General features: G+C 52.8%; 1 protein-coding gene across 1 annotated transcript in view; it reads right to left on the minus strand.

Annotated features, from left to right (window-relative positions):
* The window catches only part of CNNM4 (cyclin and CBS domain divalent metal cation transport mediator 4), a 35,734-nt gene extending 22,998 nt beyond the window's left edge, over positions 1-12,736 (minus strand). The window contains exon 1 of the mRNA XM_061155989.1: positions 11,335-12,736. Coding sequence (XP_061011972.1) covers positions 11,335-12,736 — 1,402 coding nt within the window. The remainder of the gene's footprint in view (positions 1-11,334) is intronic.
* Between the last annotated feature and the right edge of the window lie 238 nt (positions 12,737-12,974).

The raw sequence follows: 12,974 nt of genomic DNA on the forward strand, positions 1-12,974 counted from the left end.
GAAGTTCGATGATAAAAACTCCAGATCTCAAAACTCAGGGGAGCGTCCCGGTTGGTGAAGCCACTGACAGACTGGACCGGGAGCGTGACACACCCCTGCTCGGGGGGAGAAGGCCTGGACCACTCTGTCCCTCAAACAGAGCCCGTCCTAGGTACAGCCCTTAAAATAAAGCTGCAATCCTGAGTGGAACACTTTTCTGAGTTCCGTGAGCCATTCTAGCAAATTCTCAAACCTGAGGGGAGTCATGAGAACCCCTGAATTTACAGCCAGTTGGCCAGACGTACACAGGTGTAGGGAACCCCACTTGAGGCTGGCATCTGAGGTGAAGGCAGTGTGTGGAGGACTGCGCCCTCACACTATAAGGGCGCAGGGGGGACGGAGTCTACTAACTTGTGGCTAGCACCTGAGCTGACCTGCAGAACACCCTGGTTGAGAAAATCTGCAACAAACATTTGGAAAAAAAATTTTTTTAAATCACCGAATATCTAGCAATAAATCTAAGAAAAGCGTGAGACTTCTACACAGAAAATGACTATTATCATTGAAAGAAATTAAGAGAGTACAAATTAGGAACTTCCCTGGTGTTACAGTGGTTAAGACTCTGAGCTCCCAATGCAAGGCGTCTGAATTCAATCTCTGGTCAGGGAACTTGAGCACACATGCTACAACTAAGATCCGGTGCGGCCAAATAAATAAATTTTTAAGTATAGATTTGAAAAAGCAAAGAGAGAGAGCATGTACTAATACAGGGGTAACCATGTTTGGAGACTGGAAGATTCTTTACTATAAAGATGTCAATTCTTCAAGTTATGTATTAAAAAAAGAAAGATAGCGCTAAGTCGAGTCTGACTCTTGTGATCCCACAGACTGCAGTCCACCAGGTTCCTCTGTCCATGGGATTCTCCAGGCAAGAATACTGGAGTGGGTTGCCATTTCCACCTCCAGGAGAATCTTCCCAACCCAGGGATTGAACCCAGGTCTCCCGCATAGCAGGCAGACGCTTTACCGACTGAACTATGCAGGAAGTCAATGCAATTCCATACAATTCCCAGGCAAGAGGTTAAATCTTGAAGAACAACAAAGAACAAAGTGTTTAACATTAACAGATTCCAAAGTTCACTATAGAACTACTGCAATTGTGGCAATGCAGTACTGGAACAAGAAAACAATAAACAGACCAATGGAAGAGGATCCAGAGACAGACCCCCACAGATACCATGTTTAGTGGAGAAACAAGAGGCTTTTCAATGAGTTCTACTGGAGTAGTTGGACATCCATAGGAATTATAAAAAAAAAATCTTAACCTGTGACACATAAAAAACAAATTCCAGAAGGATTAGAGATCTCTAAGGTAAACAACACCGCTTCCAGAATACAACACAGGATTTCTCCTGGTTTTCATACAGGCAAAGAATCTTAATGCATTCATGTGTGCATGCTCAATCGTGTCTGACTCTTTGTGACCTCATGGATTGCAGCCTGCCAGGCTCCTCTGTCCAAGGGATTTCCCAGGCAAGAATACTGGAGTGGGTTGCCATTTCCACTCCAGGGGATCTTCCCGACCCAGGAATTGAACCTCTGAGTCTCCTGCTTTGGCAGGTGGATTCTTCACCGCTGCATAACCTGGGAAGCCCCAAAGAATCTTAAACAGGGACTCAAAAGCATTAGTCACCAAAATGGATGATAAGCAGCTGAAAATATGATCAACATTAGTCACTAGGGAACTCTATATTAAAATCACGAAGAAAAGAAAATTACAGTGATATACTACCACCCACCTACCTGACTGGTTAAATAACTTTTTTTTAAATGTAGAACAGACAGTATATTTTTTAGCCTGGGGTTACTGGGATATCCCAATCTTCTGGCCTCGTTTTCAGGATCTACAGTCTCACTAAGTAACACAGAACAGCAGTTGAGGGCTTGGCCCCGGGGAGGGGAGCAGTCTGGGGCAGCCACTTAGCTGTCACGTGGCTGAGAAAGAAAGATTTTTGTCCTCTCTGAGCCTCGGCTCCCCGTCTACAGCGCTTGGAGGGTTAACCCAGGATTCATGAAGGTACTTCCTTCTTCATGATCCCTGCTCCACCCTCTTCCAGACCTCGGGTCCCCTTCTTGTTCCTACTTTTCTGTCACAGCCTCTTGCTTCCCTAACCAGGGCACCAAGGAGGATTGGCAACTGGCAGGTCCTGAGATGAACGAACCCACATGGGGTGCAGCCACGTTGTTTCCCTGGCCATCTCCCGAGGGCAGTGACCCCCACTCTCTCCTCCTGCAGTGAAGGTGCTGGCAATCAGGATAGTGGCAGGAATTTGCAGGGGAAAAAAAAATATAAGTAAATGAGGCGCATTTCCTCAGTTTTAAATTACTCTTCCGGACTTTTCTTTGCCTTAAGCTCTGGCTTCTGTTACCTTAACATAACCGCTAGGGTCCAGATAAGATGCCATCTGAATTAAAAAGAGCCTGTAATTATATAACAGGCTCTTTTTGACCTCAATGTCTTCATAATTCCAAGAAAGGCACCACGCCCAGACGGTGGGGCAGCTGCCAGCCAAGTTGGTACGTGAGAACCACCATGGCCCAAATGAGGGGCATCTTTTGGACAGCAGTAACAGTAATGTTTAAGATAGCTGACCCTGCAGGGTGACACGGTGCCAGGCCTTGAGCTAAGCCCCGTGCGTGCCTCACCTCATTCCGTCCTCCCCACAAGCCTCTGGCTAGATGCTGTCATTAATGTGGGTGACCAAGTCACCAGCCACCAGAGCCCAAAAGCCAGTCACTGTTTTGAGCCTTTAACAAAATAAACTCCACTACATAAGCTTTTCCTCCTTTTTAAACTCACTCTTGGGAAAATTTGATGAGAGACGGATGTACATTAAAAGCAGGACTCCAGGTGACTTTGCGTATATGTGTACAGGCCTATGTGTGAGAGAGAGAGAGGAGCGCCTGCCTGGAGGGGAGGATAAATGTGCATGCCTGTCTGCCTGTGTAAAAGCAGTCTGTGTGTGTGTGCAAGTGAGCCGCCTGTGTGTGGGGGGGTGTGACAACTGGGTAGGGGGATGTGCACATGTATGTGTATGTGTGAGGGGGTGGGTATGGGGTTGAGTGTGTCAGTGTGTGGGTGACGGTATGAGGTTGTGTGTGTGAGTGTGCGGGTGTGGCTGTGGGAGGGGGGCTGTGAGTGGGTGGATGCGGATGTGTGCCATGTCGTGTGTGAGTGTGTGGGTATGGATGTGTCTGGGTGTGGAGTGGGTGGGCGGGCGTTGAGTGTGTGAGTGTGTGGGTGTGGGTATGGGGTTGTGTGTGTGAGTGTGTGGGTATGGATATCGGAGGGGTGTTGTGAGTGGGTGGATGCAGATGTGTGGCATGTTGTGTGTGAGTGGGTGGGTATGGGTGTGTCTGGGAGTGGAGAGGGTGGGTGTGGGTATGGGGTTGTGTGTGTGAGTGTGCGGGTATGGGTGTGTCTGGGTGTGGAGTGGGTATGGGGTTGTGCGTGTGAGTGTGCGGGTGTGGCTGTGGGAGGGTTGTTGAGTATGTGGGTATGGACGTGTGGGGGAGTGTGTGTGTGTTGTGGGGGTATGGATGTGTCTGGGTGTGTGAGTGAGCCTGCCCGGGGCGGTGACAATGTGGAGGGGGGCACCTTCCAACCAAGGCTCCTGGCTGCCTGCTGACCAGAGACCACGCGTTCCAGAGAGCCCGGGGAAACCAGTCTTTCGAGCACCCTGCCCAGGTCACGGTAAATGGGCCCTGCAGCAGGGGAGGGCCTCTGGCTGTAAGCTCTGGAGAATGCTCCAGCAATCACAGCTTTAACCCCCAACACAACAGGCTGGAGGCTGCACACCCCAGCCCTCTGGGCTCCCGTCAGCCACAGGGCACAGCCAGCCCTCAGCCTTTGGAAATCCTCCTAGAGGCTCCTCCTAAGAAACCCAGGGATAGAAAGGGATTTCATTTCTTATCAAAGGAGAAATCTGAAGAAGGGATCTAAACTCTGGTCCAAAGAGCAGAGCAGAAAACTATACACAGTGATTTCAATGTGGAAACACGTAAGGACAGCTAATGGGAGAGAGTAGTGTTAGTCACTCAGTTGTGTCCGTCGCTTTGCAACCCCATGGACTGTAGACCCCCAGGCTCTTCTGTCCATGGGGTTCTCTAGGCAAGAATACTGGAGTGGGTTGCCATTCCCCTCTGCAGGGGATCTTCCCTCCCCAGGGATCGAATCCAGGTCTCCTGTATTACAGACATATTCTTTACCACTGTGCCACATGGGGAGCCCAATGGAGAGAACATGACAGTAAAAATGAAAATGATTTTGACCCTGTTGTTTTGTCATAAGACTTTTTAAACTTAGAAGAAGAAAACATTTAAGGGACTTCCCTGGTGGTCCAGCGGCTAAGACTTCACCTTCCAGTGCAGGGGGTGCAGGTTCAACCCCTTGCGGGGGAGCAAAGATCCCGCATGCCTCGAGGCCAAAAAAATATAAAACAGAAGCAATGTTGTTACAAATAAAGACTTTAAGAATGGCCCACATCCAAAAAAAGTCAACAATCATCAAAAAAAAATTTCTAATTTCTTAAAAATTTATCACAATAGATCAAAATATCAAAAGTGGTTCCTTCTATCTACAAGATCACGGGCTTATAGATATTTTGTTTCGATTTCTGTGTGTTTTCAAAGGTTCTGATAATGATATACAGGTCTTTTTAATTAACATCAATGAAAAGAAAATCACATAATCAATGGAACAGGAATAGACTATGTAGTCTAGAAGCTACGTAATCTAGACTACGTAATCTAGAATCTAGAAATGAGCCAGGAGTCTGTGCTGTAGCCACAAAGCTTTGCACAACCAGACGTCTGTCCTGAATCCTCAGGTGTGATGAGAGGACAAGACAAGTCGTCCCTCCCCACAGGGAGGGGCTGCAGTAACCAGGGGCTCTGCCAGAATCAGTCACCAAGTCAGCGACAGAAGGGCCGGTCCATCCTTCCATTCCGGCACACTCCCCTGTTACAGAGTGTTTGATAAACAGGCTTGCAGTCCCCGCCATCAAGGAGACGAGGCAAACGTCACCAGGCACCATTCCTTTCCCTCAAGGATGTCCCTGCCGTTCAGGTACCCGGCTCGTCAGCCTGACAGCGCTACCGTGGGGGATATGGGCACACGACGCTGGAACCTCCCTGCCCCTCTGGGAAGGCCAGAGAGCCAGCCACAACACACAGAAGCAGCTTTCTCCCAGGATGGCACCCAGAGCTGAGAAGCTCATTTCTCACCCCGTGATCTCATCCAAGTGCTCCCAGCACGTGAAAAGAGCCGTGTCTACTCTGCTTTGAAAAGCCAGCTGAAACGTCAGACTTCTACTGACAAGCCTCACTTCCTGAGAGTCTTCTGCCTCTTATTCACTTCTGCGGACACAGGTCTGCGGCTTGGGGTTTGATGTCTGTGCACTGTCCGAGACCCCCTGTGCTGACCAGAGCGGTCCAGGAAAACTCTGGAGCTGGTCTTTTGAATTAGAAATACAAGACTTTTGACAAGTAAGGCTCTAAGCAGCTCTTACTAGGGCCTGGCTGTAAGGCAGCACCTTCCAGGACACACACAAGAGCTGTAGGAAGAGTGTAAACAGAAGATGGCTCAAAGTGCTCTCAGCTCCAGCACCTCTGTGGAGGCTGTCCGTGGGCTGCAAGATGCCAGCGAGGTGCAGAGGTGCCCACAAGCCTCACAGTGAAGAGAAGCAAGCGGCAGCCTGGCCAACGTCCTTTCAGCTGCCTGCTGGCATCTCCCTCATTCGCCCAGATACACTGGCCCCCGGAGAGGCTTCTGGAGGTCAAATCACCAGCTCGGATGGAGACTGCTTCTAGGTGGCGACATCCGAGTCCAGGTGCGGGACTGCCTGATCTCCACTCTGGAAGCTGCCCCATCCCACAGCTGGGCTCGCTTCAGCCAGGCGCCTCCATGCCTCACGCACGCTGCTCCACCTCAGCTGACTCCCAAACCGTTCAGCCTTATTCCGGCCTCACTCCCAAGCCCACGTGGCACCTGAGCTGCACACCCACGTGGGTGGACTGTGCCCTCCTGCTGCTCAGGGTGGTCTAGGACCAGCGAGCACGGCATCGCCTGAGAGCCCGTCAGAAGGGCGGCCTCCCGGGCCGCACCCCAGCCCCACTGAGTTCTGTTCATGCCCCATCTGCACACGAACAGGAAGCCCAGGCGGGCATAGCACTCACTGACCCACCAGAGTCCTGGAGTCCCAGAAAGGGTCACCCCGCTATTCTTTGCCGCCGCCCTTCCCCGACCCTCACCACCCCAGCTCTGCTCCCTCCTCCGCCTGCTCCCCTTAAATGACAACAGCTTCAACCTGAATCCCAGGCAAAAACCTCACATGTTCACAAACACGTCCCAGTCAGACTTCAACGTTTCTGAATAATCACTGGGTCCTGTCCTTCTAACTTCAGAAGTTTCTGGAAGCCTAGGCCTTCCTGGGAGCCCCACAGTGCCTGCTGAAGTTTTGTTCACATGTCTGTCTCCCTAGTAGACCGCGACGTCTGTGAACAGGGCTGTGTTAGTCCTCTGCTTCCCAACAGCCAGCACACCGTCTGACACACAGGATTGCAAAAATTAGATGTTTGTTGAGCAAATGAAAGAACAAGCAGGCGCAGGGAAACAAGATACCTTCAAGGTGTGCCAGATGGTAGGAACCAAAAGCAAAAATTATGTGGTGTTCTTTCCGGCCTTTATAAAGTTGTTTCAGGAGTAAAATGAAGCCACTGGGGAAAATGTGATGTGGCATAGGAAATACCGGAGGAGTTTTTAATGAAATCATTTCTAGCTTTTTCCCTCCAATATATACCCCACTATCTATAAGGAGCAGTTTAGGTCTAAGGTTACCTCAGGGGTCAGTGACCAAGCCATAGAGTTTAAACCCAGCTCTTTACTGGGGGCTAGGTGGTTATAAAGTGGGTGGGGAAAGATAAGATGACTAAAGAAGAGCTGAATGTCTGGGAGGAGGAGGAATGAACTGGAGGGAGGGGCAGAGCAGAAGCTGGAGGGTAGGTTTCAATGAGGGGCGGGGGCTTCCAAACCCTCTAGTGAAGAGTTCATTCATTACTGTGCTTCCAGGGTCTTCGGAGGCATCTGTGGTGAAGGAAAGACATGGCCAGCCAGGAGTATCCCAGGGAGGCTTTGTTTTCAGATTTCCAGCTGTGGCCAAACTCAACCACAACACCCGGTACTGCCAACATTCTAGGTGAGGTTCAAGTAGAAGGAGGACCAAGGTTCAAACAGCAGGGGCCTCCCAGTGGCCTGACAGCTCCCACCAGCTAGCGGGTCTTACCGGGGCCCACAGCACCGGGCATCATGTCTCACACATTGTGCAGGGCTCAGCAGGCGCCTGGCAACAGCTGCCTTCTGTTGGGAGGCAGAAACAGCTGGGAAGCAGCCAGGCGGGCACGCTCAGCCACTCAGTCATGTTCAGCTCTTCACGACCCCGTGGGCCATAGGCTCCTCTGTCCCAGTAAGAACACTGGAGCGGGAATACTGCCTTTTCCTCCTTCAGAGGATCTTCCCTACCCAGGAATCGGACCTGTGTCTCCTATGTCTCCTGAACTGGCAGGTGTATTCTTTACTGCTGAGCCACCTGGGAAGCCCGGCAAGCTGTCACCTCCCTGCTTCAGTCTCCAGGCGAGGCTCAGAGCCGCCGGCTTGCAATGACTCTCTGTGCCTGTCTCTAAGTGTGCAGAGCATATTCATGATTCTCGCTGGTGAGTGAAGTCATGTCAGCTCCTGATGCTCAAAGACCGCTTATTCACTGAGAAACTGAGGCACAGGGAAGGGGAACCAGGACCCCAAACTCTGCTTCTGAGGCCGTGACCCGAACCTCTAACACATGTGTCTCTGCAGGAGCTCCTCCTGGCTTTCCTGGCGCAGCTGGAAACGGGTCAAGTCCCTGGATAACAGCACCGCACACCGATTTGTCTTTATCCCTTATCAGCTCCTCAAAATTCTAACACTTCTGGAATGGGGATAATCCTCAAATCTGGCAGGTCATTCGTTCCTTCAGGGACTTTTCAATCAAAGTCTTACTACGTACCAAGAACCATTTTAGGGCTTCCCTGGTGGCTCAGTGATAAAGACTGCCTATAATGCAGGGCACTTGGGTTCAATCCCTGGGTTGGGAAGATCCCCTGGAGGAGGAAATAGCAAACCACTCCAATATTCTTGCCTAGGAAATCCTGTGGACAGAGGAGCCTGGTGGGCTACAGTAAGTGGAGTCACAAGAGTCCAACGTGACTGAGAGACTAAACAACAAGAACCATTCTAGGGGCAGGGATATATGGATGAACAAAACTTAGACCGTGCCCTTTGGAACAGTGGGAGGAGACAGACAATAAAAATGTAAACTCATAAATCACTTAGAAAGTGATAGAAGAAAAAGAAAAATGAGCACAGGGTGGGTCAGGTTAGATCAGGAAGGTCAGGGAGGGACCAGGAGTTACAGTTTTAAAAAAGGGTGACAGGAAGGCCTCATGGAGAAGATGAAGCAGACACAAGGGAGGGGAGAGTGAGCCACAAAGTCTGGGGGAGAACATTCCAGCCTGCGGGAGCAGCCACCGCAAAGGCTCCGGGCTGGGAGTGTCCTCAAGGCCAGCAAGGCCGGCCTGGCTAGTGACAGAGCCACTCACTTGTTGCTCACTCATTGTTTAACAAACGTTTACTGTTCGTTTCTTCGCCAGGCAAATGAGTGGAGAAAATGCTAACAAGGCATGATGCCAACCCTCAAGGAACTCACAATGCTGGTGGGTAAGGTGGAGATGAAATGACCTTAAAAGAGGATCACACTCACAGCAGAAAGACTCTGGAGAGATTCAGGACCCTCATCCAACCTGTAGGTGATGAAGGGTCCCCCAGAACACAGAAAAGCCCCTTGGCTCAACTAGGTAGGCACCCTGGCTTAAATATCTGTGCTGCTGACAATGCTGGCTGTGTTAACCCAGCTTATGGGTTTTTCTTAGCTAAAAAAAAAAAAGAAGCCTGGGACCTCCCTGGCAGTTCAGTGGCTAAGACTTCACGCTCCCAATGTAGAGACCTGGGTTCGATCCCTGGTCAGGGAACTAGATCCCACATGCTGCAATTAAAGATTTCACAGGCCGAAACTAGAAAGATCCCATGTGCCACAACTGATACCCAGAGCAACCAAATACATAAATATTTTAATAATGAAATAAAAAAGAAGGCTTCTAAATACCGGATTTGTAAAGAAAAGGCATAAGTTGCAGGTGTACACTGAGCATTTGCCATGTCCAAGAGGGCCCTGGACTGAAAAGGAAGATGCCAGAGGGGAAGATGTGGGAGAGAGCACAGCCACGAGTTAAAACTAGGAACCAAGAAGTGATGGTGTAATGCCCAGGGCCTCACAACGCAGGGAGCAAACTGTGCCTGTGCGCCCACGGAATTACCAGCAGCCCCTCCAGGCGTCAGCCTCAGGCTATAGCTTGATAAGGAGTAGGGTCCAGGGGACTCAAGTGTGTATCTGCAGAGCCCCACTCAGCACAGCTCTGGCCTCAGAGATGCTAGCTCTGTATTCCCAGCTTCAGGAAGTGGTGGTACTTTTTTTTTTTAAAAGATGAGCCCAAAGATGGCCCTGCTGAGATTCAGGAAGCTCTCACCCTGCTGATCAGGGGCTGGGAAGCCTGACCATACCAATCCATACGGGTTGGATCCAGATCCGGGCTGGACGATGCAAACGTGCTTGTCGGGTGTGTCACCAGCAAGTCCCAAAGACCATAGAGGTGGTTAAGGAGAAAGCCGCCCTGGTGAGTCCTAACCCTGCTCCTGACCAAGCAACATAGGAAAAGTCCTCCAGGCCTAGAGGCTGCAGGGTGGGGGTGGGGCTCAAATCCCCCCTGCTCTTCTGTTTGGACTTGATACCTGGGGGCAACAGATTCCTGGGTCTGCCCACACTGAAGCTCCCCCGGGGCTGTGCCATTACCACCAGCCCCTTCACTTCTGGTCCTTACAGGCTGTCTCCCATTCAGGCTTATATAACTGGAGTTCTCCTCAGCTCTGATGCTGAGATTCAGTCTGTCAAACTGAAAAAGGGAAGGTACCCAGTCCCCACCCTGGCTCTAAACCCAGCATCCTTGCCAGGCCAGCTCCTCCTTATCCTCCTCTGTCACCCACTGATCCAGCCAGTTGAGGCTTTCCAGAAATGAGCAACAACGGGCTGAGGTCTTGCCTCAGCCAGCAGGAGTCCCACCTGTGGGGAGTGAAGCAGAGTTCTGGGGTTTAGGTGAGCCCCCCATTCCTTTATAAAGAGCTCCCCTTCTAGTCTCCTCACTGCCTTTGGCCGAGGAGGGTCTTGCTCCCTAACTTGACTTGTTTACTGTCACTCGGAGCGGGAGAGGCAGGAGGAAAGTTTTGCTAGAAATAAAGAAAGGGGTGTGTGCTCTGAGCACCGAGGCTGCTGAGTAAACCCTCCAAGTGTCTAACTACCAACAGCACGTGTGAGGAAAAAAACCAGGCCGACTGAAGATACCCAGCAGACCACAGGAGGGAAGCTTATGTGCGGCGCCTGGGAAAGATAGAATAACCAAAACTTAATCTGCTCGCTTCTACTGAACAGTCAAAAGCATTACTTCGCATTGCTCTTGGCAGAGAGCCAGTGACTGCCCTCCCAACTTGGCTTCCGTGGGCCAGGCGCTCCAGTGACAGCATTCTCGCTTGGCTCCAAAACCTTCCAGAGCTCCGAGCGCCCAGCAGACTGACTGCCCTGACTTTCAGGCTCTTCCCAAGGCCCTGGATGGCTCAGTCTCTCCCCTACTGACCACTCATCAGCAGAGCCTGTACCCACAGGAATGGAACCACCTGCTGAAGCAGAAGCACATCCCCTGCTCCCCAACTCAGCTTCTCTGCTCAAGGAATTCCCTCTGCCTCAAGTACCAAGTCTCCCCAGCTTTCAAGGATCTCCCCAAATGTTCCCTCCACCGTGAAGGTTTTCCGGGTCCCCCAGCCCTTTGCCCACCCGACCCCAGTAGGACGTGCCGGCTCCAGGACCATGCCCTAATCTCCAAGCCCCGGTGCTGGCCTCCCTGAAGGATGGCCTCACTCCATCCCGCTCCCACGTGGGCAAGACTGTCTTGCCTTGCTTGAATCCACCTGGGGCACAAGCACAGATGCCTAAGAACTGTTGCTGCTGGCCTGACTGCCCATCTCTGCAGAGGCATAGGACGTGCTGGGCAAATGGACAGGGTCACATGAATGGAGCGCTAAGATCAGCAGACACAGAACAGGTCCCCATACGAGAGGCACCGCACAGAGGGATGCGGGAGCCGCTCCCGGCGCCTTACCCTTCTTGAACTCCTCCAGCATGGCATCCAGCTTGGTGTCGTGGAAGACGAAGTGCACCGGGTGGTTGTAGAAGCGGGTGATGGTCTTGAGCGGGGTGCAGTCATCGGGATCCACGAAGGCCAAGTCCTTAACGTAGAGGATATCGACGATGTTGGACTGCTCGTCTTCAAACACGGGGATGCGGGTGTAGCCACTCTCCATAATCTCCGACATGGTGTTAAAATCCAGGATGGCATCGCTGCGGATCATGAAGCAGTCCTGCAGCTGGGTCATGATATCCTCCACCGTCTTGGTCCGAAGTTCCAGGGCCCCCTGGATCATGTTCAGCTCCTCTTTCACGAGGTCATTGTAGGGCTCGGTCACCTTCAACATCTCCATCAGCTTCTCCCGATTGTAAACGGTGCGGATCTCCTGACCCAGGAAGAAGTCCAGGAGTTTGCTGATGGGGTAACTGAGGGGGAAGGTGATCAGCATAAAGAATTTGGTGAGGATGATCGTGTTGGCACCCACGGCCAGCCCATGTCGGGAGCACAGGGCCTGAGGCACGATCTCCCCGAAGATGACAATGCCGATGGTGGAGGAGGCCACGGCCACCAGGCCGGACCCGATGAGGTTGTCTAGAAGGATGGTGAGGGAGGTGTTGACCAGCACGTTCCCCAGCAGCAGGGAGCAGAGCAAGTAGTTGCCCTTGCGACGGATGGGCTCGATCTTGCGGGCATAGCGCCGCTCCTTCTGAGTGCCACAGTTCTGCACGATGCGCAGCTCCATGGGGTCCAGGGCCATCAGCCCCAGATTGAGGCCAGAAAATATGCCCGACAGCCCCAGCAGCACCATAATGATGAGGACGTGCAGCCAGAGGGGCAGGAGCCTCCCAGCCTCCTCCACCATGAGGAGCAGCGAATCCTTGTCCGTCCACCTCTGCCAGGGCCTGTCCACGCCCGCCCGGGTGCACAGCGCATACAGTTTCGTGTTCTCACTCCTCCGGAGGAACTTAGTGAGCACCACCAGCATCCCCGACGTGTCCCCGCGGCTCACGTTGACCAGCTTCTGGACGACCAGGTCCTTGGTGAGCTCGGGGCACTCGGTGGAGTTGTGGAAGGTCTCGGCGTTGTCCACCTCAGTGAAGGAGATCAGGTTGCTGGAGAAGGAGTTCAGCCCCTGGCCGTACAGCCTCAGGTTCACCGTGCTGCCCTCGGACACGGAGATGATGCCATCCGTGTTTATCTCACACGATTTGCTGCAGCTCGTCAGCCTCATGCCCAGAATCGCGCTCCGCTGGGGGCCGCCCTGGCCGCGGACCCCCGGCGCCCACAGCAGCACCAGCAGCACCAGCGCCGCCAGGAGGAGGCGCCCTCGGGCCGGCCCACCACCCGGGCGCCCGCCCCCGCCCACCGGCGCCATGTTGCTCCGGCTCGGCCGCCGCCGCTCCCCGCGCCCCGCCGCGCAACCCTGCTCGCGCCGCCGCTCCTGCCGCTCCGCCGCCGCCGAGCCAACTGTCCCGGCCGCGGGCCTGACGTCAGGTCAGCGCCCCATCTGCCCCGCCCCGCGACCCACGCCTCTTATTTGCATGGGAGGCTCCGCCCCCTGGCGCGCGGCTCGGGCGCCCTCCCTTAAGGAAGTCCGGCGTTTAAGGTGGCGT

Source organism: Dama dama, chromosome 11, assembly GCF_033118175.1.
Source record: "Dama dama isolate Ldn47 chromosome 11, ASM3311817v1, whole genome shotgun sequence".
Taxonomy (NCBI): Eukaryota; Metazoa; Chordata; class Mammalia; order Artiodactyla; family Cervidae; genus Dama; species Dama dama.